Here is a 23,226-nt window from a genome sequence, read left to right on the forward strand (position 1 = left end):
TAATCTCAAACACCAATCTTTCATACCAATTAATCACCAATCATATCTGAAGGGACATGCATGTGTGCACACGTGCACACATGCACATTTCAACAGACTTAGTTGTGAGTCCTTTTCCACCACCTCTCCAAAGAGGCTGGATGGGATGGGATCAAGGGGACTAGTTCCTACCCAGGAGGACTATGGGCTGGAAATGTAAAAGGAAGAGGGGAAACATCATCAAGTGTTAGGACTGTAAGAGAAAAATCCACACATGAGAGATGATGTGGAAAAAAGGGAAGAGATGAAGAAACAGCGAATTCTGAAGAAGAATGATGAAGAGGATGAAGAAAAATGAAAACCAAAGGTGAAAAAAAATTGAACTAAGAAAGAAAAATATTATGCAACATCCTCAGGAGGAGATGAAGCTCCAGGAATAGGTTCTCAGAAATTTACTGTTTACAATGGACAGGTCACAGTAAGGTTGCAGAAGTCAGCAAATAGGGTTGGATGAAAAGTAGCTTGATTCACAATGATCTGTGATACTGAATGAACACAACCATAAACTTGGGAAATATTCAGTGTTCAAGCATGATCCATCTCACTGCAGCTACACTGGTGATATAAACAAGACCTGAAGAAAGAGAGAAGTTCCCTGAGTGATAGCAAATTTAAGAATGAAATGTTGTTATGAAGGAGTGGGAGGAGAAAAATAAAACCAGCACTAAAATAAAATATCATGTTCAGAAGGAGAATGAAAACTGAGAAATAGGAAGAGAAAAATCAGAAAGGGATAGAAAATCCAAGGAACGGAGGTGGATAGTGTTATTCTTTATTTGACAGAATGTATTCTTTATACAACAAGCTAAATCAGAAATTTATAGGTGTTTGCTTCTAGCAAAAACACACATCAGAAAAATCCCTACCCATGAATAGGATGACATTGCATTCTCAAGTTTTTGTATACCATCCTCATTTTCTGTTTTTCACAGCTAGAAGATAGGAGTATATGCTCTGGGGGAATAGGAAATGCGGCATAAAGTCCATATGCTTCTCTGGGGAGTTATAGATTTGACAGGAAGCTAGTATAAATACTTTAGTCACCTGTGCCACAGAAAGAGAAGTGGATTTCACCTGTCCTGCAGGGCTTGATATGAAAACTCTGATTGAGTAGTTTGGAATTTTATGGGAGAGCTTTTCTTTAACACAAGGAGAATAAACAGGTCTGGGAGACAGAAAGCTGTCAATAAAAAAGAGAGGTGCAGATAAAGATAGAAATGCAGAAAGAAGAGAAACGTGAATGCCAGCAAGTTCATGGTCACCTCTGCCATTTTACACACTCACCCATCCAAGGTGAGGAATCTGTATGAGAATTTTTGCCCCACAGGAAGAGCAGCCAAGTCGAATTTTCCTAATGAGGGTGAAAGATGATGAAAATGGGAATAGTTAAAGGAGGAACTGCTGGACTTGGTGAACAGCTGGCATAAATAAATGCAGAATCTCATTACCTTTGGGGCTGTCACACCCACTCACACTAGAAATGAATTTAGCCCCTGGTTGGTTGGGTACGTCACTGGCAGAGCAGGGCCACGCGGTGACCTTGGGGGCATGGATGCTGGAAGCACGCACAGCCCTTCCTCAGCCTCACTCTCCCCTTGCCTACACGGGCAGCGTAAGCAGTGTGGCTCCATCCAAGTCACCGAGGTCACATCAGAGCAACGAGGGGAGAACTGGGCCTCCATCTCTTGTGCATAGAAACACTACAGTGTTGTACGTCATCGCATGCCAGTGCAGTCATCATTTCCACAGATACAGGAGGAAAGAGGCCCCCTTGTTTCTAATTTAGTTGTGATAGCATCAAAGAGACTCAAAGCCTACTGCTTTCTGGGAAGCAGGGACTTCAACAATAATAATTCTTTGCATATATATAGCACCTTCATTGCCAGCTACTTACTTTATACCCTGGGGTGTGAAGAAAAAGGACTCCACTTAATTCCATATGCTCTTAATTGCTCTCTATCCCAGATCCTTCCTAGCAAAATATGATAGAAATACCTAAGCTCACTGTTAATTTGTCAAATTAGGGCAGTCATTGACACCAGCAGAAATGCAGGCCTAGTTTGCATCTTACATTGCAACTGCACAGCATAGCATCTAGAAACAAAAGAAATGCCAGACTAAGTAAATCTGAGCTCTGTTTAATCCCTGACAAATGTTTCAGGGGAAGAGGCAAGAACCACATGGCAGTCAGATAGGGGATAGACTGCCCTTGTGAAATGTTATCCTAGTTTTTTATGGTGACTGGCTTAATTGCCGAATTACAAAACACCCAAAATGCGGTTCACATCCATTAGGAGGATGCTTAATTTTCGTGAACTCTGTCGTAAATGCCCACTTGCTTGCTAAATGTTGTTAAAATCTTGGCCATGAGAGCTCCAGTGGCAGTGAGCTCTACAGCCCTGATATGCATCAAATGAGAAAGCTCTAACTGGGTCTCCTGTGACTCATGTCAGGTCCTCTTGTCTGTGTGTTACAAAATGGGGAAATCAAGAGCTACTGATCCACCTTCTCTAGTCCATTCATTATTCAACACAATCCAATCACTTTCCCTCTCGTTCACCTCCTTTTCCAGGCAAACATGCCTAGCCTTCATACACAACCTTCCTACTATTCCTTGTCCCTGTGCCCCTTTTATGAACCCTATTCTGACTTTGCAACACCCCATCCTTGGATAACCCCTACTTCTGCACTCTCTGCTGTCCCCTTTGCTTCACTCCTTATACTTGGGGACTTGCTGGTGGTGGGTTTTCTGTTTGCAGCCATGTGCTGCAATAGACCATTAACAGCAGTGTACCTGTTTCTGGCACCCAGTGAGTCACCACGGTTCACGTAGAGCCCTGGATAGCACACAATCCCCCATTTCTCACCAGCCAGTGATACCCTCTGCCCCTCCTCACTGGGGTTCATTCAGACAAGCATGGGGCTTGGAGCCCCCAGCCCCATTCACTTCCCCAGCTTAGGTATTCCTGAGAATGTCAGAGAAAATCATTCCCCTGAAAACAGCTCAAAAAGGACGATTGCTCGCTGAGACTCTTCTCCCTGACAAATGGAGATCCTTCACTGTAGTGCACAACAACTGCCCCAGGGTTATGGCTTTGAGAGACCCTTATTTTCCATTTGGATCCTGGCCTGATCCATGTCTGAGGGTTGCCAGGGAGGGCATTTAGGGCTGCCATGAGCTCCTTCCAGCCCAGTTGCTGGCTGCACGCAGATGAGCCAGCTCATCAGCTGAGCTGCCAGTGAGCCCTCCGGCCATGGGAGGTTGGAGGCAGCAAAGTGGAGGGAGCTTGGACTGACCACAGGCAGTGAGCAATGAGGGGAGCAGAGGGAGGGGCTCGGGTCTCACCCCACTCAGAGGTAGCTGGGCTGCTAGTAAGAGGAGACAGTGACAGCAACTGGTGTCATACACTGCTTTGAGGAGGGGGCACTGGCTGGAGAAAGGAGGAGGAGGACACCCAGAAAGAGGCTGGAAAAGTGTTTATTTAGAGCACACAGGCAGCACAGCTCCCAAAGAATGGGGTCCTTTAGCTGGAGGGAATGACTATATGTAAGATTGGGTAAAGACATGGGGAAATAATGGCAGGGAGAAAAGGATAGAGGATAGATAAATGCGACAGCAGCAGCAAAGGGGATGGAGAGGAGCAAGGACAAGATAACATAACAGAGGATAGGATAATATAAGATAGGATAATATAACAGAGCAAGGGGGATGGGCCTCAGAGAACTTGGAGACAAACAGGGAGAAATAATGAAGGAGAAGATGCTTTTGAGAGAAAGCACAGAAGAGACATAAAGATGAAAGGGAAAAATAAAGAGGAAAAACAGGGGAGGGAAATGAGAACAAATTAAAATGGAGATGGATAGAATGAGTCAAAGATGGAGGGTAAGGAAAAAGCTGAGGTTATATAGGCACGGGGAAAATAACTTTTAGGTGTATTGTATTTACACTGCATTCTGCATATGCCTAAGCAGTGGCTGCCTAACTGGGTGGCTGCTGCCTTGGACTGGGGGCTGAGCAAGGAGGATATGAAGCAGGAACCCTGCTGTAAGCCATTCTTCTGGCAGCAGCCCCCTTCTCTCCTTGAGAGCCCCCTGCAAGGGGGAAGGTTTCGTGCCCGTGAAAGGAAGGCAGCAGCACATCCCCTGACAAGGAGTGCGATATGGAAGGGAGAAGCAGCACAGAATGGAGCAGCGAGGGCTCCCCCTGGGATAAACCGGGTATGCTTGATTGGAAATCCGCTCTTAGAACAGGGGCAGGGGGCAGAGCCATCTGAGAGCCTGAAATGTTCCCTGCTCCCCCCGGCAACCGCCTCGCTACTGCTTTTAAATTAAATAAATATGGAGATTCTGCTGTCAAACCTCAGTGGTTCTCCTCCCCCAAAACTCTTGCTTAGATCATACCAAACCGCAACCAAGTGAGACGGGGGCACAGAGGGCTGCATGGGGAAAGGGATGGGTTAAAAGAGAAACATTAGATAGGGATAGCTCCTGGTCTCCCTGGCAAAGAGACATTTGTTCTGTCTCTGTGTAATTTCTTTATACATTACTGCTGCCACACTGAACCTCCATGTCCCTCCCACTGCATTTCACTCTCACTCTTTTCAGCAAGGCAATTTCTGGTGCATTTCAGGACAGTATTAACCCATTCCTCTTTCTCAGCAGGAAGATTCATAATTTAAAAGCAATTTAGAAGTCTGTTCTAGCAACTCACTAGTGAGGAACAGCATTTCTTTGTCAGATCTTACAAAGGAGCTGAGCTTGCAGGTCTCAACCCCTCACATCCCTGCCTTCTCTGACTTCAGTCAGGTGTGAATTTAAGCTGAGAGGAGAACCAAACCCACCCAAGTCTGGGATCCTGAGTAATTCTTCCTCACCATCTGCCACCCCACTTTTTAAAATCCTTTATCTTCTTCTTCACCCAAGGCCTGTCCAGCTCTGAATCCTTTTTTCCCCATCAGATGCAATGCCAGCAACAATCAGCTCTGTGCCTGGTCATTTCCTCCTGCTGCATCTCACGGCTGGGCTAGGATGCTCCTGGTCCTGAACTGTGAAGACATGGAGACCCTGATTTAATCTACTGCTACACTCACTGAATTTTCAGATAAGGCCTTGGATTAGGTCAGCAAGGATGAAAGGAAAAGACCCTTTGTAGATTTGTGGGTCCTCGGAAGTAGGACGGCAGGCAATTCTGAGAGCAAAACTAGGGACACTGACAGGAAACAACAGCTGAAAGAAATAAAATCATGAAAAGTAAGAGGGAAAACAGGGAAAAAACCCACATATAAAATGGATGTGAAAGGAAAGAGGTGCACCAGGAACAAACAGCAGTGGGAGAAGGCAGTGAGAGGAAGAGACGCAGCGCCAGAATTGTCTGGCAGAAGCTTGTCCACGGCCGTCGCCCTGCCTCACTTTGCTGTCAGCTCTTCATTTTTGCAAACACTGGATCTGCACTTAGCTCTCATGCATTGTTTGGATATAACAAGCTGGAAAGGGAACAGACCAGCTCATTAATTCTCCTTGGGAAGGGTCTCTAGGCAGGAATTATTTTCTCCACCAACATCCATTCAATTACTTGCCTTCACACCAGTCAGATCTACAGGGATGTCTAACCCCATGTGCATCACTCATGCCTGCCTGCCCTGGACTCTTCTCTCCCGCCTTCTCAGTACAAAAGCCTCCCAGACCTATCTGTTTCTTAATAATAATGACAACATGACAAAACCAATAACCTACAGATACGAAATACATTTCATTTGCTTGCTTCATAAGACCCTGATAAGGCATCGTCCCTCACTTTTTGAGATCCTGTAGGAGATCTACAGGAGCTAATGAAAGAATTAGACAGGGCATCACTCATAATAAAAAGTGGTTTTAAAACATTCAGTGCCAAGAAGGAATTAGGCTGGAATATCCGCAGCCATTTCGAAGTTGTAAGAAGTGCAGCATCCATGTGGGGCATGAGCTTGTAGATCTCAATTGTTCAGTGTTCGTTTGTGTTTTGTGCTATACAGTTAAAGAGCTGAGGAAAACCATTTTTCTTGAAAGGCAGAGACTTTTAAATGGCCCAGAGACATATTTGGGCAACCCCAAAGTCTAAGAGAGAATCATCTGGAGGAAGATTAAGGAAAAAATCAGAAGCATGATCTGCAGTAATGTGAACTGACACCACCTGTCTGCTTGAGTCCCACTATGGAGCAGGGGCTCACTGTGGGACACAAGAAAGGGGGGAAAGAAATCCCAATAGAGGAGGAACATCCCAAATTACACTCCTTTGAAATAATACAAAGATCTGAAAGTGCTGACTAAAAGTCCATTGTAGGGAATAGAATGACTGAAGAGAGGGAAACCCAAAAATTGAAAGCCTGGGAACCAAATTCTCCAAGAGGAGTTTGCAATTCTGACAAAAATGTATCTGTGCATGGAGCCCAAGATAAGTACTCACATCCATTTTTGCTACTGGATCTCTTGGCCAAGAAGAGAAAAGACAATTTGGTATGATAACTTGAACATGAGGTGTCCACTATCTCTGACAGCCTACAGTGTTGACTAATGCCAGCATTCCTTCAAGTTTCCAGAAATGAAGGCAACATTATCAGAGGCTTCCTACCAGTAGCAGATGGCAGTTTGAACTCCTCCTTTGATTATTTTCTTGTTACAAAGCCTCCTGCCCTCCTCTTCACCACCTCCCTCACCCTATAGACCTGCCCTTACATCTACCCCAGGGAGAAGAGTGCTTGGCCCACATCCTTTATCAGGTGCCTCTGCCACACCGTGGGGAGGCTGTGCACAGACTCAAGGTTTTTGTCCTTTTTACAGCCTCCTGAGACGAAGCTCTTTCCTCCACAAATCTACCCACTCTATGTATCATGGAAGAAAGGAGTCTTTGCTGCATCCTTCTCTCTCCTGTTCACCAGCAGGAAGCTTTCACCAGGGAGAGGGAACCAACCAGGGACACTGTTCTGATTCCTTATGACAAGAAAGAAGATATCCCCCAACTAAGTTGATCAGACATGACAGTAAGAGCCCTGCCATCCAAGGGCTGGTGGGGATATTTGGCTGTGCTGTCCTGGGACCAAGGGAGCACCAGCCACCACCCCATGCAGGCTCTGGGGCTGCGGGAAGCCAAGCAGAGACATCCCAGCAGCCAAACCTATGCTGTGCCACCTCACGAGGCAAATCCATGCTCAGGCCCTGCTCAGCGTGTGCCCATGGGGATGGTCTTGAAACCAAGTCTTTATCCAAGTTTTAGTGCAACCTGTGCCCTCAGGGAAGGCACTCAGAGCTGGGCTCAGCTCCCCTGTGGTGCATTGCACCCTCCTACCCCACTTGCTGTGCTGCCCAGCATTGGGGGGCTGGGGGGATTGGGCCAGCCTGACCCCCACGCATGTGGGGTGAGTGAGAGCACCCTGCCAGGGCCGTGCAGGTTGTGCTCAGGCTGAATTTCATGCCGTTCATGCAGGGCTATGAGTGTTTTAGCCCACTGGAGAGCATCAGCAGGGAGGGCAGGGGACCTGGGCTGGCAGCACAACATTGTGGGGGCTGGGGGCACTTCAAAGCTTTTAATTGGAAGCATCCTGGCACATTCTTTTGCCATGCAAGCCACTTCTCAACAGTGCCTGTGGGGTCCTGTCAGATGTAAAGGAGAAGGAGCCCTGAGCTCCTCCAATCTGACAAACCTCACCCGCCCCTTCCTCCTCCCCCTCAGACCGTGTCCCTCTGGGTACAGCTCTGTGGGCAGATAGACATGATCTGAATTCACTGTCTCTCCTGGCTGGGGTCCTCATACCTTCTGTCTCAACCCCAGCCTCCCTCCGCCCTCCAGCTTGGGGACACGGCTCAGGAAGGGAGTTCATCCCTGCAGCCTCTCTTCCCTGCATGGCTTTGCATTTGGGCTTTTTTTTTTTCCCTCTCTCTCATTAATTTTTAATTAAGGAGATGTCTCCTTCCCTGGTTGTAATGAATATCTGTGTGAAAGGCTTTTCATTTTTTATTAATATATACCTCTATGTATTTATCTATTTACAGGAAATCTGTGCGTGTGTATGAGCAAGTGTGTTTAAAACATCCCCCATTAATTTACTGCTATTGATTTTCTGGCGTGGATACAGCATATAGTATTCAGCATAGAGCTCCTCTGCAGGATATGTTAAAAGGCAGCAGTTTGGGTTGACAAAGGGCACTAAATGCAGTATGCGTCAAATAGACCATCGCTCAATGAAGTCACTTAGCTATTCAAAACATGTCCAGCCATCACTCAACCATTTGCACCAAGAATGGGGGGGAAATTCATGCTTCTTCCTGGACACAACCATTTCCAAACAGCAGCTTTAGCTTTCTTTGGTGAGAGACATCAAAACATACATAGTTTATTTCCCCCTTCCCCTGCCTTCCATCTCCCAGTGCCGGGTTAAGAAAATCATTTCTGCGGTACCCACTTGCCGTTCTCTCCCGACAGGGAGCTCCAGGCACACCCAGCTCCGGTGGACACCGGCAGGCACCGATCTTATCCCTGCATGTCCATGAACCCCGGCAGCCCACTGTCCAGCTGGGAGCTGATTCACAAACAGGGCTTTCACAATGGGCTCTAATGTGCGCTCCTGTTCTCTCACTCTCTCCTCACTACGTGTGTAACACAAACCGTGCATTTACATCGCTTGCCCCCCTCCCTCCAGCACAGGCTGGAGACCACCTCCCCAGCCCACATGTACGCCAATAGCAGTACTCAGCAACACATATTTAAAAGCAAATCACTGGCCCCTCTTTTCTTTCCCTCTCCCTTTAGAACGTCTGATTCCAGAAGTTGGCTGCAGTGGTGTCTCTTCTGTCATCAGACATGTCACTGAGTTGCTGTTCAGTTTCACCACATCAGACTTCAGCTGATTTCTCCATTCAGAGACTTGTTTATTTTAAGCCTTTACTATAAACCTTAAAAAAAACCCCAAAACCCCAAAACCAACCCCAGACAAAACCCACCTCCCAAAAACAAACAAACTGGGGAAAAACCCCAGCCCCAAATCAAACCAATCAGCAGCCACATAGACCCCTCTGCATCCAGCCCAGTGAGATGTGGTTGCCTACAGACATATCAAAATGCTCTGAACTCTGTTTCAGATGACTGGTATCATTCTGTATGAGACATTTTGGATATAACACGGTTGCTTCCCTTTCTCTCTTTTTCCTTACTAAAGTGAACTAAATTGCATCCAAAGGGCTTTGCAATCACCTCCTCCCCACACTGCCCCTCACTCACAGTCTTGTCTTTGCAAATAAGCCTTGCAAAGAGAGCAATTATTTCACTCTCTGGTTGCAGTCGGAGCACGGCAATAACACAGCATTTTGGCATTGCTTACCCAGGCAATACAAACAAGCTGAAGACAGGCAGACTGCACAGTTGCTTTTTGAAAGGATCTCTTGGTGGTTTTGTAACACACACATCATTCTAGTTGGAGGGAGGAAGTGAATTTTTGGAGAAGGTGGGAGTGGGGAGGGTGGGAAAGAAGGAGAAGGGAACAGAACAGTGAATGTTTTGCCTGTCTTCTTGCCTCTGTGCTCTGAGTAACTGAGCCCACCACTCTCAATCCACCACAAAAGGAATGAAGTGAGAAAATGGTGGAATGTGGAGGGATTTATTGGGGGGAGGAGGGAGAAACGTGGGGTGGTGGGAGAAGAAGGGGTGGGGGGGTGTGGAGGTCCAGAATCAAATACCTTCTAGGCAGCAGGTTCTCCATAATCCAGAATGGGTCATGACTTCCTCGTTCTTTTTGCTGGTTTCGTTCTCACTGACAGTTTTAGTCTTGCAAACCCCTCTGGAGTAAAGCCAGTAGTCGGTCCCCACAGCTATGGTCATCAGGCTGAAGGCAGCGAAAGCACCAACGGTGGTTAAAAGCATCTGAACACCTCTGTCAAAGAGCCCCATAATTCTTCATTATACAAATACCCAACCGCCTTCTGATTCTTGGGGTGTGTGTGTTTAATAAAATAAAAGAATAATAATTCCGACTAATAATATAATGGGTATAGAGAGAGAGATAGATATCAAAAAAGGGAGGTAAGAAAGCCCACGGAAAAGAGTGTAAATTAGAAAGACCACACGGGAAGAGGCTTGCCTTTTAAATCGGAAACGTTCTGGTTGAAATATAAAAAAAGGAAAAAGGAAAAAGAAAAAAAGAAGAGAGAAAAGAACCAAGAAAAACCAAACAAATAAAGAGAGAACCCCCCCCAAAATGAGACGCCTTAATCCCTTTTTCTAAAATTCTGGTCTCCAGTTTCCATATGTAATGGCTAATTTGGAGATGGCTTCCACAGTGAACAGGGGAGCAGCAGCAGCATCCTCAACACAATCTCTCATTATCTGGACCTAGACAGTTAGAGACTGTAAGAGCAGAGATGCAACCTTCAGTCTTCTTGCTTAGCTCTGCAGCCTGCGCCATGAAAATCCTTTTCCTTCCCAGTTATCTTCCTTGGGTTTTTATTTTTTTTTTCCCGGCAGCGGCAGTCGCTCCAATCCTCTCTCACTTTTTCTTGCTTGCTTCTCCTTCCTTTTGCTCGCTCCTACCACCAAGCCAGAGTGCCCAGTATACTGTAAGCCCTTGATTTCAGCTGAACAGGTGCCGAGGTCTTGCCTCCCATGGCTTTTCCGCACAGCCGCGGCGCTCGCTCCCGGCGGAGGTGGGCGAGGAGAGAGGGGGCTCCTGGAAGGGGGGTTGGGGGGGGGGGGGGGGGGGGACAGGCGCGGCGCCCCTCCCGGGCGGGGGTCGCGGAGCGGAGCCCGGCTGCGGCACCCCCTGCCCCGCGGCAGCCCCCGGCGACTCCCGGGCCCCGCTACTGCATCAAGCCGGCGGCGGCGGCGTTGGCGGCGCGGCGCTGGACGGCTCCCCGCGGCAGCGGCGGCGGCAGCGGCGGCGGCGGCGGTGTCGGTGTCGGTGTCGGCGCTGGCCGGCGGTGCTGCAGGACAGCTCCCCGGGCGGCGGGGCGGGCGGAGCGCTCCCGGGCCGCCGGTGCTGCAGGACAGCTCCCCGGGCGGCGGTGCGGGCGGAGCGCTCCGCGGCCCGCGGTGCTGAAGGACAGCTCCCTGCCCGCGCCGCCCGCCCTGCCCGCGCCGCCCGCGCCCCAGCATCCGCGGGCGGCAGCCTCCCTCCTCCTCCGCCCCGCTCCGCTCTGCGCGGGCAGGCACAGGCAGCAGGCAGGCAGCGAGGGGCGGGGGGGCAGCCTGCCCCCGCCCTGCGCCTCTCCCGCCGCTGCCGGCTCCGGCAAGGGTCGCTTCCCCGCGGCCGCCGCGGAGCCCAGGGGAAGACGGCGCTGGGTCTCTCCCTCGCTTATCGCCTTTCCCCCCCACCGCCGCCCCCAGCTCAGCCTCCTTCGCATCCCCGCCGTAGGTACCCGGAGCTGCGAGTGCGACCCGCACACCGCAGTTAGACCCGCACAAAACTTCAGTCAGCCGTTTCTCTCCCCAGGAGGCGGGTGAAATGTAACGTGGAAGGGTAATTTAAAAATAAGCATGTATTTCTGCTCTTATTGCTGTTGTTATGATTTTGAAGTGCTTGCTCTTCACTCTTCTCGGGTTTGCTGCAAGTTGCATATGTCTTGGTGTTGCTCGTTTTCCGTCCCTCTGCCTCCCCCTGACCAGCGTTGTGTTGATCCCCATGTTCTTACTTTGTCTTTGGGGATTTCACTGAAATCCCAATGCCTGCTCCAAGAAGCAGACATTTTGGGAAGATTCTTCATGAGAAAGGACGATTTATGATAATTAGTATCATTTTCTTAAGGAAAGACACCACCAAAATTGAATACCTCCACCCCCTCAACCCTGGGAAAGGAATCCACCTTTCACATCCTCATTTTACACAGAAAGACGCATGAGCTGAATGGATGCAGACTGAAATCTATCACTGCTTAAGTTTTCTGTGTCAGACACAACCCGATAGTACAGGGAACACATACAAAATTGTGCAATACTGACATCTAAGTATGTCATAATCCTCTCTCTCTTCCTCAGCAGTATCATTACACCAGGTTAATTACATTAGTCACCTCCTGGTTCTATACATGTAGCTGCTCATTAATGCAACAATCATGAAGAAAAGAAATAATCTAATTCTTGATGCAAACGATTTTGTTTCTCTCTGATCAAATTCATTGTTCAGTGAAAAATTAGACCAGGAGATCTGCTTGAGGTTCACTGCTGCTCTATGCGGGGGAGCAGAGCTGGGGGAAGGGGGTGCTGGGAAGTTGAACCAGTTGGAGAGCTTCAGCCATGCTGCAATTTCATAACTCCAGTTACCTCTTCTCCTTACTCCCTCTCTGGGTGCAGACTGCGACTGCCCTTCCAGGACAATCTGTCCCAGGACTCATGGACATGAAGGGCTCTATAGTAAGCAGTCAGGGGGCCACTGTCTGCCCTACAGACCCGGGGTCATTTCCCCCATTTGGAGGGCACAATCCAGGCTGCCCTCACAGCTGAGACTGAGATTGAGGTGTTTACCAGCAAGCACTCATGGTGTCCAGCATCAGCCATATACAAATCACCACCAGCAGGCAGAAGAGGCCCCAGGGAAGGCAGAAAAAGGGAGAGGTCATAGAAGACAGTGAGATCACTGAAATATTGTTTGTGGACAAACATAGTACCTAGTTCATCTGGGGGAATCCTAGCCTTGCCCTCTGCCATTGGAGCTGGGGGAGCTCTTTCTGTACCCTGGAGCTGCTGAACAGCTGGGGATGAACAAGGGGGCAGGTGCATACTGTACTCTGCATTTTTAGTACTCTGAGTACAGCCTGCTGCAAGAATGTGGAGGATGGTAGTTTGTGGACAAGCTCTCTGAACTGTTGTCCTTGGTGCAAAGGAATTTGGGAGGCAGAAGGATGTGGAGAGCACCCCTAAACTGGTGGGAGATTGTGGCCCTATAAGGGATGGCCTGTGCGGAGGAAGCTCCACGAGGCTCTTAGCTTGAAAGCTAGGGAAGATCATCCAAGGACCTCTCCTCCCCTTATATATCTCCTGAAAGAGGGAAGGGGCCCTGAAGAGGAAGGTATAAGGGAAGAATAAATAATTCTTGGGGCTCTGAGCATTTTGCTTTTGTGTTAGTAGTTCCTTTCCAATCCCACCCCAATATTCAAATCTTCTCATTCTTCAAAGAAAGATAGAAAGCCTGGGCCAGGAGTCTGAAAGATTCTGAAGAAGAAAAAATCTTCATTTGGCTATTCTTGCACGTAAATCCATCAGACACAAACATCTCATGTATGGACACTCTGGAAATCCGGATCTCATACTTCCAAGGAAGGCTGGCTCCTCAGTTACTCTGTACTCTCAAATACTGTATTACAGCAACAAGAGAAGTCCGTGCTCTCTCCAAAGAAATTGCCAGTGTAAGAAGGCCAGGTCTGCAGGATGGCAATTTCTATAAAATTACTACCCTACTTATATACTCTTAGGCCATTCACAACAATCCCTCTACAGTTCTAAATACCACAGGAGAAGAATGGAACAAAGGCAATGCAAATGCCAGACTGTCCTGTGTGACTGCTTCTGCTGTGGTTAGATGCTGCACTGAGATTTTGTCTTTCCTACAAAGAATCATAAAAAATTATAATACAAAACAAGAATACAGAATAAAACCATTGTGGCAGATTTTTACAACAGACGCATCTTCTGAATAGTGCAACACAGAATGACATCTATAGAAGAGTAAGGAGAGAGAAATTAATAGTCTGGAGGAAATAGAGAGATTTTAAATTACATTTTAAATTACTTGAAATGAGAGGCTGATGAGACAGGGAGCCACAGGAAGTCTGCTTCCAATGGCAAACCAAGAGTGCTGCTATTTGTGGATAGAAGGGGCAGTGCTGTAGGAAAAAAAGGGGCACGAGAAAGATGCAGGAAGCGAGATGAAGGGCACAAAGTCGGAAGCAACTCCATGGGATGGTAATGAGACTGAATAGTGTTTGTGGTTTGAGTGCTGCAGTGGAGCTCTTTGCTACATAGGATAAAATCAAACAGCAATAGCGTATAAAAATTGGATCTAGGAATCTTCATCCTGGGGAGGCCAGCTGAGAAGGAGCTGTTGTAACGAGCTGTAAAAGAGATAGAGTTGGTGCAGCTGCATTTGCAGGCAGAGGGGAGGTGTTAATAGGGAAATGCACCAGCAGAGGAGATGTTAGAAAAAACAAACTGGGGTTAGGGTGATGATCATAGAACTGGAAGCCAATGGGGCTGAGAAGAGAGAAATGAGATATGGTGTATAAAGAGAATGAAAATGTAAGATATTCTACCGGAGAAGAAAAAGTCACATATCTGTATTGTTAGAAAAGCAGATGGGGTGATCAGAGCAGTCATCACTGATATCCAAAGCAGAGAGTCCCAAAGCACTTAAGAAACATAATTCACATCATATCTGCATACTGGTGGTTTTCTTAGACCAGTTCAACAAACTAGAAAGCCATGGAAAGATTTATGGGTTTTGCCAAAGACCTGCAGGTGAAGGAGCTAGAGATGGAGATGATAAACATAGGGAGATAAATGCAGATGGAAAAAGCCTCCCTGGGCCTCTTTTCTTATCTTCAGGTTCATGTAACTTGAAGATCAACAACACAGTTTAAACATCAGACAATCAATACTACAGCAAAGTCATCTCTAGTGTAACCCTGTGACCAGAAATTAAAGAGGGGAGATACAGGATATGGAGGTCTATCAATTAAAATGAGCAGATTTCCATGCAAAATGGGTGCAGGTTCTGCTCTGGGAGTGCCTAAAAAAACTCTTGTGATAGGCAGGAGTGGACTCTGGCAGGCACCAAGTATGAGATTCTAATGCTGCCATACAGTAGTCCCTCAGTTTCTCACTCATGTCCTCTTCCAAGCCATATCTTGTACAAATGGTTCATTTAGCCTCACAACACTCCTACAAAGTAATATGTTCATTAGTGTGCAGAGGCACTGAAAAATCCAGAACGTGTTCATAACGCACACCAAAGTGAAAGTGTTTATGCTGATTTTAGTGGGATCTGGATGCTGTTATGAATGAATTGGGTACCCACGAGTCCCCAAGAGAAGTGTTTCAGATTGAGTCTTGAAGCTACAACTCCTGTGCTTTCCGTGTGAGACTCCTTTTTCCCTTTTTCTTACACATCTTTTCTTCCATTGAGTGGTATACTTGAAGATGGTTGGGAAACAAAAAGTGTCCTCTCATGAGCCCTGAGGGTTGATTTCTGCAAAAAAGGAATGCCTTCCTTCTCTACTCAGAAGAGATAGTTGGAGAAGACTGAGATACCAGGATGAATTTTCCGCCATGATGAGTTGCTGCAATGTGAATTGTTGTGCCTCCCTTTCTCTTTCCATGCTATGCTAAGGTTTGTATGTACAGCAGCCTCCTAATCAATAGAAACAGAAAAAAATCAATATCTGCAACCCATTAGCTCTAACAGAGGGCAGGCTGCTAACAAGTCATTCTAGCTGGAATTCTAGTATTTGGTAAAGCACTCTCAGTGAGCATATATGCATATGGATATATATATATATATATATGCACACACACACAGAAACTGAATATGACTAGCAGGGAATATAAGTTGTGAGAACATTCCCTCTCCCACCAGCCCGTCTATCCCTATGTATTTACATAAGTATGCTAAACTAAAGACACTCTTCCCCACTCAGATGCTGTGCCTCATACTTATCCTCTCCAGAACACACATTTTTCTACACTTAATCTATAATCCCAGGCTACCTTCATGTTGGACTATCCTGAGTATAAATAAATACATGCCTCTAGACTCCCTTACCCCTGCCTTAACCATATACCATAGAAATCCAGCTTGAGACCCACTTATTCACAAGCATACAGCCATTGTTTCTCCTTTGCTGTATCCCTAGATCCTTAATGGAAATTCTCTTTTTAGTTCACATTCATATCCAAAGCCAGGCACAGACAGTTCCCACTCACATCTACATACACCCAACCCTCAAAGCATATTCCAGGCAACAAAAAGATGGTGAAAATGTTTAGCACAGGTTTTGTAATCAGAATCTGCTCTAGGGCCTAAGGCACAGGGAAAAGTCTCCAGAATGGATCAGAGAGGCAATGGGTCTCACTGCCCTTTGTGCCTGAAATATGGGCATCAATAACTATGTTACCCCCAGTAAAGCCTTTGTCCATTTATCCACTGACTGTAACTAGATTAGACCATCACTCCTGATTTGTCTCTCATAGAATGGGTGGTTTCTCCTGGTCACAGGAGTGGATTTCAGAAAGTCTAAAGTCCAAATTAAAAGCAGTCATCATTTCTTGACAAACAGTTTTATGAAACTCCCCTGAGGAAATGTACATGGGCTGTGGTTTGGTTCTTAAAGAAAAAAAAACCCAAAAACATGTAATCAGTTAGTAAGTCAAAAAAGAAAAAGGCCTTACTTTTTTCTAAAGGCTTTCAGAATCTTCTTGGAAGCATCAGTGCAATGATAAATGCTGAGGTAAAGGTGAGGCATACAGTGAGGATGGCTTGTGTTGACACTGATCGATATCCTGGGATATCAGTCTTCCTTCCAGTGTAAAGGGCACAGATGGGGACAGACAAGAGGATCTTGTGCAGCCGCATCTATTCAGTATCATCATTTAAAGTCACAATCCAGCCCTAATATGAGCTTTTGCCATCTAGACCTCTGCAGCCACAGAGGTATCACTGGGGCTTCCTCCATGGACAGACTTGGTCTCCTAGGTCTGGTGGTACTGACACAGACAGTACTGCAAGACAGCTATGCAAACTTTCATTTTTAGGATAGCCCGAGCTTTTCTTCTGTCAGATAGTTTAGGGTATCAGGGCAGGAATATTGGACATTTAACTTCTCTGATGCTCAGTTAGTATATCAGGGTTAAAAGGATTCTTGAAGGAGCATCCCAAGAAAAGGAAGATAAATGGTTAGTGTCTAGGATAGGCCATTTAATCTCTCTGAATTTTCAGAGGGACAAATCAAGAGCAGCACATATCACAGCACCTATTCAGGAGTTCAGTGAGTTGGCATTCTAAGAGAATTCAGAATCAGCATATCCCACTGATGCCAGAAACAGGCTACCAATTTTAATGTGAGAAGGATTTACTTCTGTAGTCCCACATAGTCAGGGAGGCATCCCATGAGGTGTAGAAGTACCTAAGACACTGTTTCTGAGCAAGTCAGCTGATACATCGTGACCACAGAGCTCTTGTATTGTATGAATTCCTAAGATTTGTTTTCACATTACCATTGTAATGGTTTAGGATCCCTCAAGTGAATTCCTATAGAGGAAGTAGGTTAAACACATCAGATTAAGCCAGTCAGATGCTAGACTGGAGCATTATGGTGATGCATAGAAGAGTATTCCATGGATAGAAATTGTCAAGAGGTGGTATTCTCTGCCTTGGGAATAAAGGCCTACTTTAAAGAAGGAAGCAAAACACTTAAGTCTATTTAGGCTTCTAACTCCATGTTTAGACAGTGGAACTGTCCTGATTTTCAGTTGTGCTAAGGAGTCAGCATCTCATGTCAAATTTAGAGGGGCTCCAAACACCTCAGAAAAACCAGATTTCTGTTTTGATGTTTTAATGTCATTTAACATAATCGTTTTGATCTCATGAACCAACAAATTTCTTAATAGAAATCAAATCAAAAATTCCAAGGCCAAATAGTGGGTTCATCAGTATTTGACACTTTCAGTCAATCACTGCAGCTACTGACCACTTTTGAAAATTTCTGGGAATGATCAGAAAGCGGCATTCATTTATATGGTGGCAAATCATGGGAAGTGAGAAGCCTACTGCAGAGCAAAACAATTCCCAGCAGTGCACTTGGTTCATATAGCTCCACCAGACCACGCTCAGGGTCTTGATGATGCCTCTCTGCCACTATGTGGGTCTCTTTGGCAGCTGACCTCAGCAGAGGCTGACCAAGCACTCCAGCCCATCCTCCAAGAGTGTGGAATTATGGCTCTCCTTTGTGCTTCTCTAATTTATTTGCTCAGTTGTTGTACTCTTTAACAGAGCAAGCTAGTCTGGCAGAGGACACAGGGAAGCATCTCTCAGCCATGCTCTGCAGTCCATAGCTGAGACATGGGAACATACAGAGGAGTAGGCAGCTCAGAGCAGGAGAAAGGCTGTTTTTTCCCTGGGTTATGGGGGCGGCTGGGAGATGAGCAATCCCCTACGCAGAGCTGGTCCTCCTCCCATGCTCATCACTAGTGCATTCTCTGACAGGATCCTTTTCCTGTGTCTGTTAGATAAAACTATTCATTTGCCATCTTTCCACTAGCCAGTCTGAAATGACACAACACTTCTCTATTTCACAGACCATTGGGACTCTTCTCTGCAACTGACCTATATTGGTTATAAGCTTCATTTGTTCTGGCCTGCACTCCTCTCTCCTCTCCCACATGGCGCACATGCACTGCTCCTCCCCCTCAAACAAACACCTTTACACATCCAAGGTCATTGTAAAAATAAAATTATCACAACCTGGCCCTCCGGGAACCTTGGTTTTACAGTTTGTCCCACTCTGATGCCAACAGAATTCACAACCCAGTTCAAGAGAGACAGACAGTGAGTGAAAGAATGCAGGCACACAGGCACAGACAGAAGGAGATGGAGGAATCAGGGAGAGAGAAAAGGAGCAGAACGAAAGAAACAGGGATTCTAATCCAGAACACAATGGAGAAACGGGGAGAGAGTTATAGGGACAATAAAAAACTTAAAATTGTAGAAAATTGAAGGAAGAGAGAAAGAAGTAGATGGAAAAAAGCAGAGGAAAGTACAGAAGAGAAAAAAATGGTCAAAGGGAAGAGGGGGGCGTCAAGTCAGGCAGCAAAGCAAACCATTGTCTGTGAAACAAGGCAGAAGAAATAAGGTGCTTGTGAATCTGGGCACTACTTTTTCATGTCTCCTTTTCTATTATGAGTACACTGTGAGGAAAAGGGCAAGAGGAAAGGAAAGGAGGATAAATAAATATCTGAGCTGCCATCTTAAACAGTTTCTAATAGTCAAGCAGATATGCTTGAAATAGGCAGTCCACAGGTTGCAAACACTCAGGTACAAATTGCAGTTCAGCAGGTAGGAAACTGTCTGCACTAGCATAGTGGCATTTACATTCCTGGGTCCACTGGGTCTCTCTGTGCACTGGCAGCGAGCCCTGAATGCATAAAAATGCTTCTGTTTAGTACTGGGGAATTGTGCTCTGATGGCTGCCCTGCCACCTCTTTCAGGTTCCAAGAAGAAAACCTCAGCCCCAAATATATGAATGCAGTTAGTCTCCCTTCTTTTCATACAAATCCCTTCCTCTCCACTGCCCGATGCCAGCTCGTTTGCATTCCAAGGGTTCATCTCTATCTAGCATTGTTCTTTTGTTGCTCTGCTTTCACTGTCCTCTCTCCTTATGGCTCCCCTTCCTCACTCCATTCATTCAGCTCACCCTTACGCAGGACTATATAAACACACACACACAGAATTTATCTCCACCTCTGTAGTTATCCACTTATCTATGAGTTTAACACCTGGCTGGCACACATCTCTCTCCCACAGACAACCCATTGATTTCCACACCACAACCCTGCCAAATCGGCCTGCCTTTCCTTCCTTCACAGCCTTTCTCTTGCTGCCCCCCAGCCACTCGGTTTCTTTGTCTCTCCCTGCACAGTTCTGTATGTTTTTCCCTCTCTTCAATCCATTCTTCCTCCTCCCCAACTCTGCCCATCTGTCTGTCTGTCCCTCCTTCCCACGGTTCTCTCCAGCTGATACACATGCACCCCAGTGCCTCTCTCCCTTTCTCCCCCTGCCACATTTCATTTCTTTGTGTCTCCTACACGCCCAGGCCCACACTTGCTCTCTCCCATACTGAGAGGAGGCAGCAGCAAAGAATTTGCTGCTGACCGCTGCATTGCTAGGAGGCAAACACATGGCCGGCCTTGTGCAGGCCAGTTTCTGCCTGAGTGCCCCAAGTCACATATCCCCAGCATCATCTCCAGCACTGGGAAAACAGATGGTAAAATAAATGAGCACAGTCTGATAAAAGGAGGAAAGGGTGCCTGCCTCGGATGCTCCTCACCCGCACAGAGATACACATCCAGCATGGGCACAGCCCTCTCACTCCTATAGCAGTCCAGCTTTGTGCCAGAACTAGCCAGCTGAACAGAGCACAAGCTCTTCCCTAGCACCAGATGGAGAGGGGTAGGAGAGGGTGGTAGTAAATAGAATGACCAGTGGCTATTTTTCTGACCACAGCTTCTAATCCTGGAAAGCAAAGTACAGGGGAGGAAATAAGCAGTCTTAAGGTCATGGGGAGGGCTGGTGTCATGGGAGGTGTAGCAGAATTGTGGGGACATATAAGACCTCCACATGCAGAGACAGGAGGAAAAACACAAGAGGCATGGACAGGGAAAGGAATCAGGTATCAAAACAGCTGTGGACCAAAATGGCATTCAGGGATCACTTTTATCTCAGTGAAGAAGGAAAGCCAACCTACTGGCAATCTTAGCTGCGAGGGTCAAGAGCAATGACATACTGTGCTGAAGGGAAATAGCTCCATACCTCAAAAGGGACAGAAACCAGACAGCAGGGTTTGCATTACTCTGCTTTTGCTCATACCAGAACCATCCTCCTGCTCTTATCCAGTTCCACAATACTGTCCAAGAATACTCCTTTATCTCCTCTACTATCTCCCCAGATACCTCCATCGAGTGACTTGCAGTATCCTTTCCTCTTCACTTACTTCTTAGAAGAAACCCATACTTGCTACCCTTTCCAAATCCACCAGAATTCCTTCCTAACATTTTCACATTCATTGCAGCCTCTCTTCGCTGACAACAGCACTGAAAAGCATTATCTTAACCCTGCAAGACATCATCTTTCCTAGATACTCTGTTCTTCTGTGCCGACAAGCTGATTTTATGCTTGATGCTTCAACTGTAACCTGAATCTCAACACTTCCAGTTTTACAGTCCTCAAACTGAAGCCACCCAACATCACAGAAATAAAGTCCTAGAATTGGTCCACAATGGCCACACATAACTGTTAGACTAAGAGAGAGCAATGCTTCACAGGAATCAAAATGAATTAGCAAAAGCAGAGAAGGGAAACCAACACAGAAAATATTCCTTCCATCCCTTTTGCTGTATGAACTGATTGTGAAGTTTCTGTTGTGAGATATCAATGCTTAAGTAGTAGCGGGCACTTCTGCCTGGTCAGGTGGAGGTGCAGGTTCTCTTTCCATTTCCTGAATGTATTCATGATGCAGCATCACAATTAGGCATAAATGTCTGTGTTGTTGCCCACTTTCCCCCTCCCCCTCGCCAAAAAAAAAAAGGGTTTAAGCAGAAAGATTATGATAATTTTTGGCAAAGGAAAATAGAGATAGAGGATATAGTACTGGAATTACTTTGTGTTTTAAATGTGTTTATGAAGACATGTGGGTACCAATTGTAGATATCTATTTCCCTTCACTCAGAAATTCTCTTAGAAGGGCTGTACTCAAATATGAATTTCCAACATCTCTTCACACTCTTCCACCCTGATAGTCTGACAGTGCCCTCAGCATACCTACTCTATTTTTTCTGGTCTCACCTAGGTACGCCGTCTCCAGCCACTGCTGCTCACAGCATCACAGCTTGCTGTGCTTATCTCCCCACACTGTTCCTAGGTTTATCATTCTGGAGCCTTGCTACTGCCCTTTCAAATTCCAGTGTCAGCCCTGTCACACAGACTTTAACTCTTCCTGCCTTGTTCTAATGCAGGCCCTACATCTTAAACCTAAACTGATGGCTACCAGTGGCCTTCCTCATCATGGCTCTGAACCCCCTGTCTGCCCTTGGCCCTGAAAATCTCCTTTCAGTTATTTATTCTTATCACTTGCCCTTCCACCTGCAAGGTCATCCAGCTCTACCCTGTATCCTCATTTTCCCTCAGCAGCTCATGCAAAAATTACTTTCCCTCCCACTTTATTTCCATACAGCATTCTAAAAGACAGGAAAAGCCTCAGGTTTCCCTATCCCTAAATCCCACCCTCCCAGTCTGCCTCAGCAAATCCTTTGGGCTCTTCATGAAGGAATACAGACCTACATATTTCCTACACATTCCTGTTCCCCTAGTGCTCCTGCATTTTCCCCTGTCTGGGACACAGAAGTCGAGCACTTCTGCCTTTATATCCTTTTCCTCACAATCCCTAACTGGCAGTCCTCATACTGGCTATTTTTCTAGTACTTGTGCAGAAAGATCACAGGCTCCACATATCTCCAATTGATGTATATCTGGCTGGGGGGAAACTCATCAAACTGACCCCAGCTTGACATGTAGGGTCTGTCACATTTCCCTTTTAAACATTTCCAGATTAAATCTCAGAGACCAGGAAAGGGAGCAATTCTAAGCTTCTCTTGACAAACAACTCTAGGGGAGGAAATACATGAAGCCATGACAGATAAACGAAAGACCGCCAAGAAGTGAAAAAACCCTACCAAAAATTCCCACCAAAACACCAGGTTAGAAGGAGAACAGCCAGTGTCTGACAAAGTTACACTGCAGCAAGCTCTGAAGAGCCCAGATGAAGCTGCCAGGACTCTGTTAGTGGTCTCCTGCCAGGAAATTACACCCTAGACTGAGCAACATTCCCATCTCTCAGGTGACTTCCACAGGGAGTCACAACAGCTAAAGAGCCCTGAAAAGACTCAAGACTGAGTCTAGCTCTCTTCTTCCTCCCTCCCCCAAGCATTGTTGTTCTGGGTCAACAGAGCCAAGGGCAACTGGCACATAAGACATTGTTCTCCAGGCAAAATGACAGCAGGAGGAGGAAATAGGACATGAGGAGTTGAGAGATGATGTGCCCCTAGGCCAAAAGGGATGTTGTGGAGGCCAACATGGCCCTTGAAGTACTCCTGCTCTGACTCCACCTTTGAGAAGTCCCTCAGCCCTAGGTTCCACAGAGTACCATCTGCAAGATGGAAAAATTGCTTGTTAACAGCAAGCAGAGGTGGATATTGTCCACCAAGGAGCAGACATGAGGTAGGAAAAGGACTGAGAATGCATGGGGAGAGAGGGGTCCCATCACGCAGGTGTCAATAATAGGGATGTTTTCCTGCCACTAGCAAATAATCTGACATGATGCTGCTGACTTTGCGTAGGCAGATGAGACCACAACTGCAAGCAACTGCCACCTGAACATGAGAGATACAGCAATTATTAAAAACAGAGC

At 46.5% G+C, this 23,226-nt stretch overlaps 1 protein-coding gene across 2 annotated transcripts in view; it reads right to left on the reverse strand.

Moving 5' to 3' along the window:
• CACNG2 (calcium voltage-gated channel auxiliary subunit gamma 2) overlaps positions 1-10,701 on the reverse strand; it is a 51,726-nt gene extending 41,025 nt beyond the window's left edge. The window contains exons 1-2 of one of the 2 annotated variants that reach the window (XM_030960356.1): positions 10,433-10,701; positions 9,745-9,890 (exon numbers count right to left, since the gene is read on the reverse strand). In XM_030960356.1, the coding sequence (XP_030816216.1) occupies positions 9,745-9,886 (142 nt within the window). In that variant the 5' untranslated portion in view covers positions 9,887-9,890; positions 10,433-10,701. Of the gene's footprint in view, positions 1-9,744 lie in introns of both variants that reach the window. The other variant, XM_030960355.1, reaches the window with a different exon arrangement.
• Positions 10,702-23,226: the final 12,525 nt, after the last annotated feature.

The sequence above is a fragment of the Camarhynchus parvulus genome, chromosome 1A, assembly GCF_901933205.1.
Source record: "Camarhynchus parvulus chromosome 1A, STF_HiC, whole genome shotgun sequence".
Classification (NCBI taxonomy): Eukaryota; Metazoa; Chordata; class Aves; order Passeriformes; family Thraupidae; genus Camarhynchus; species Camarhynchus parvulus.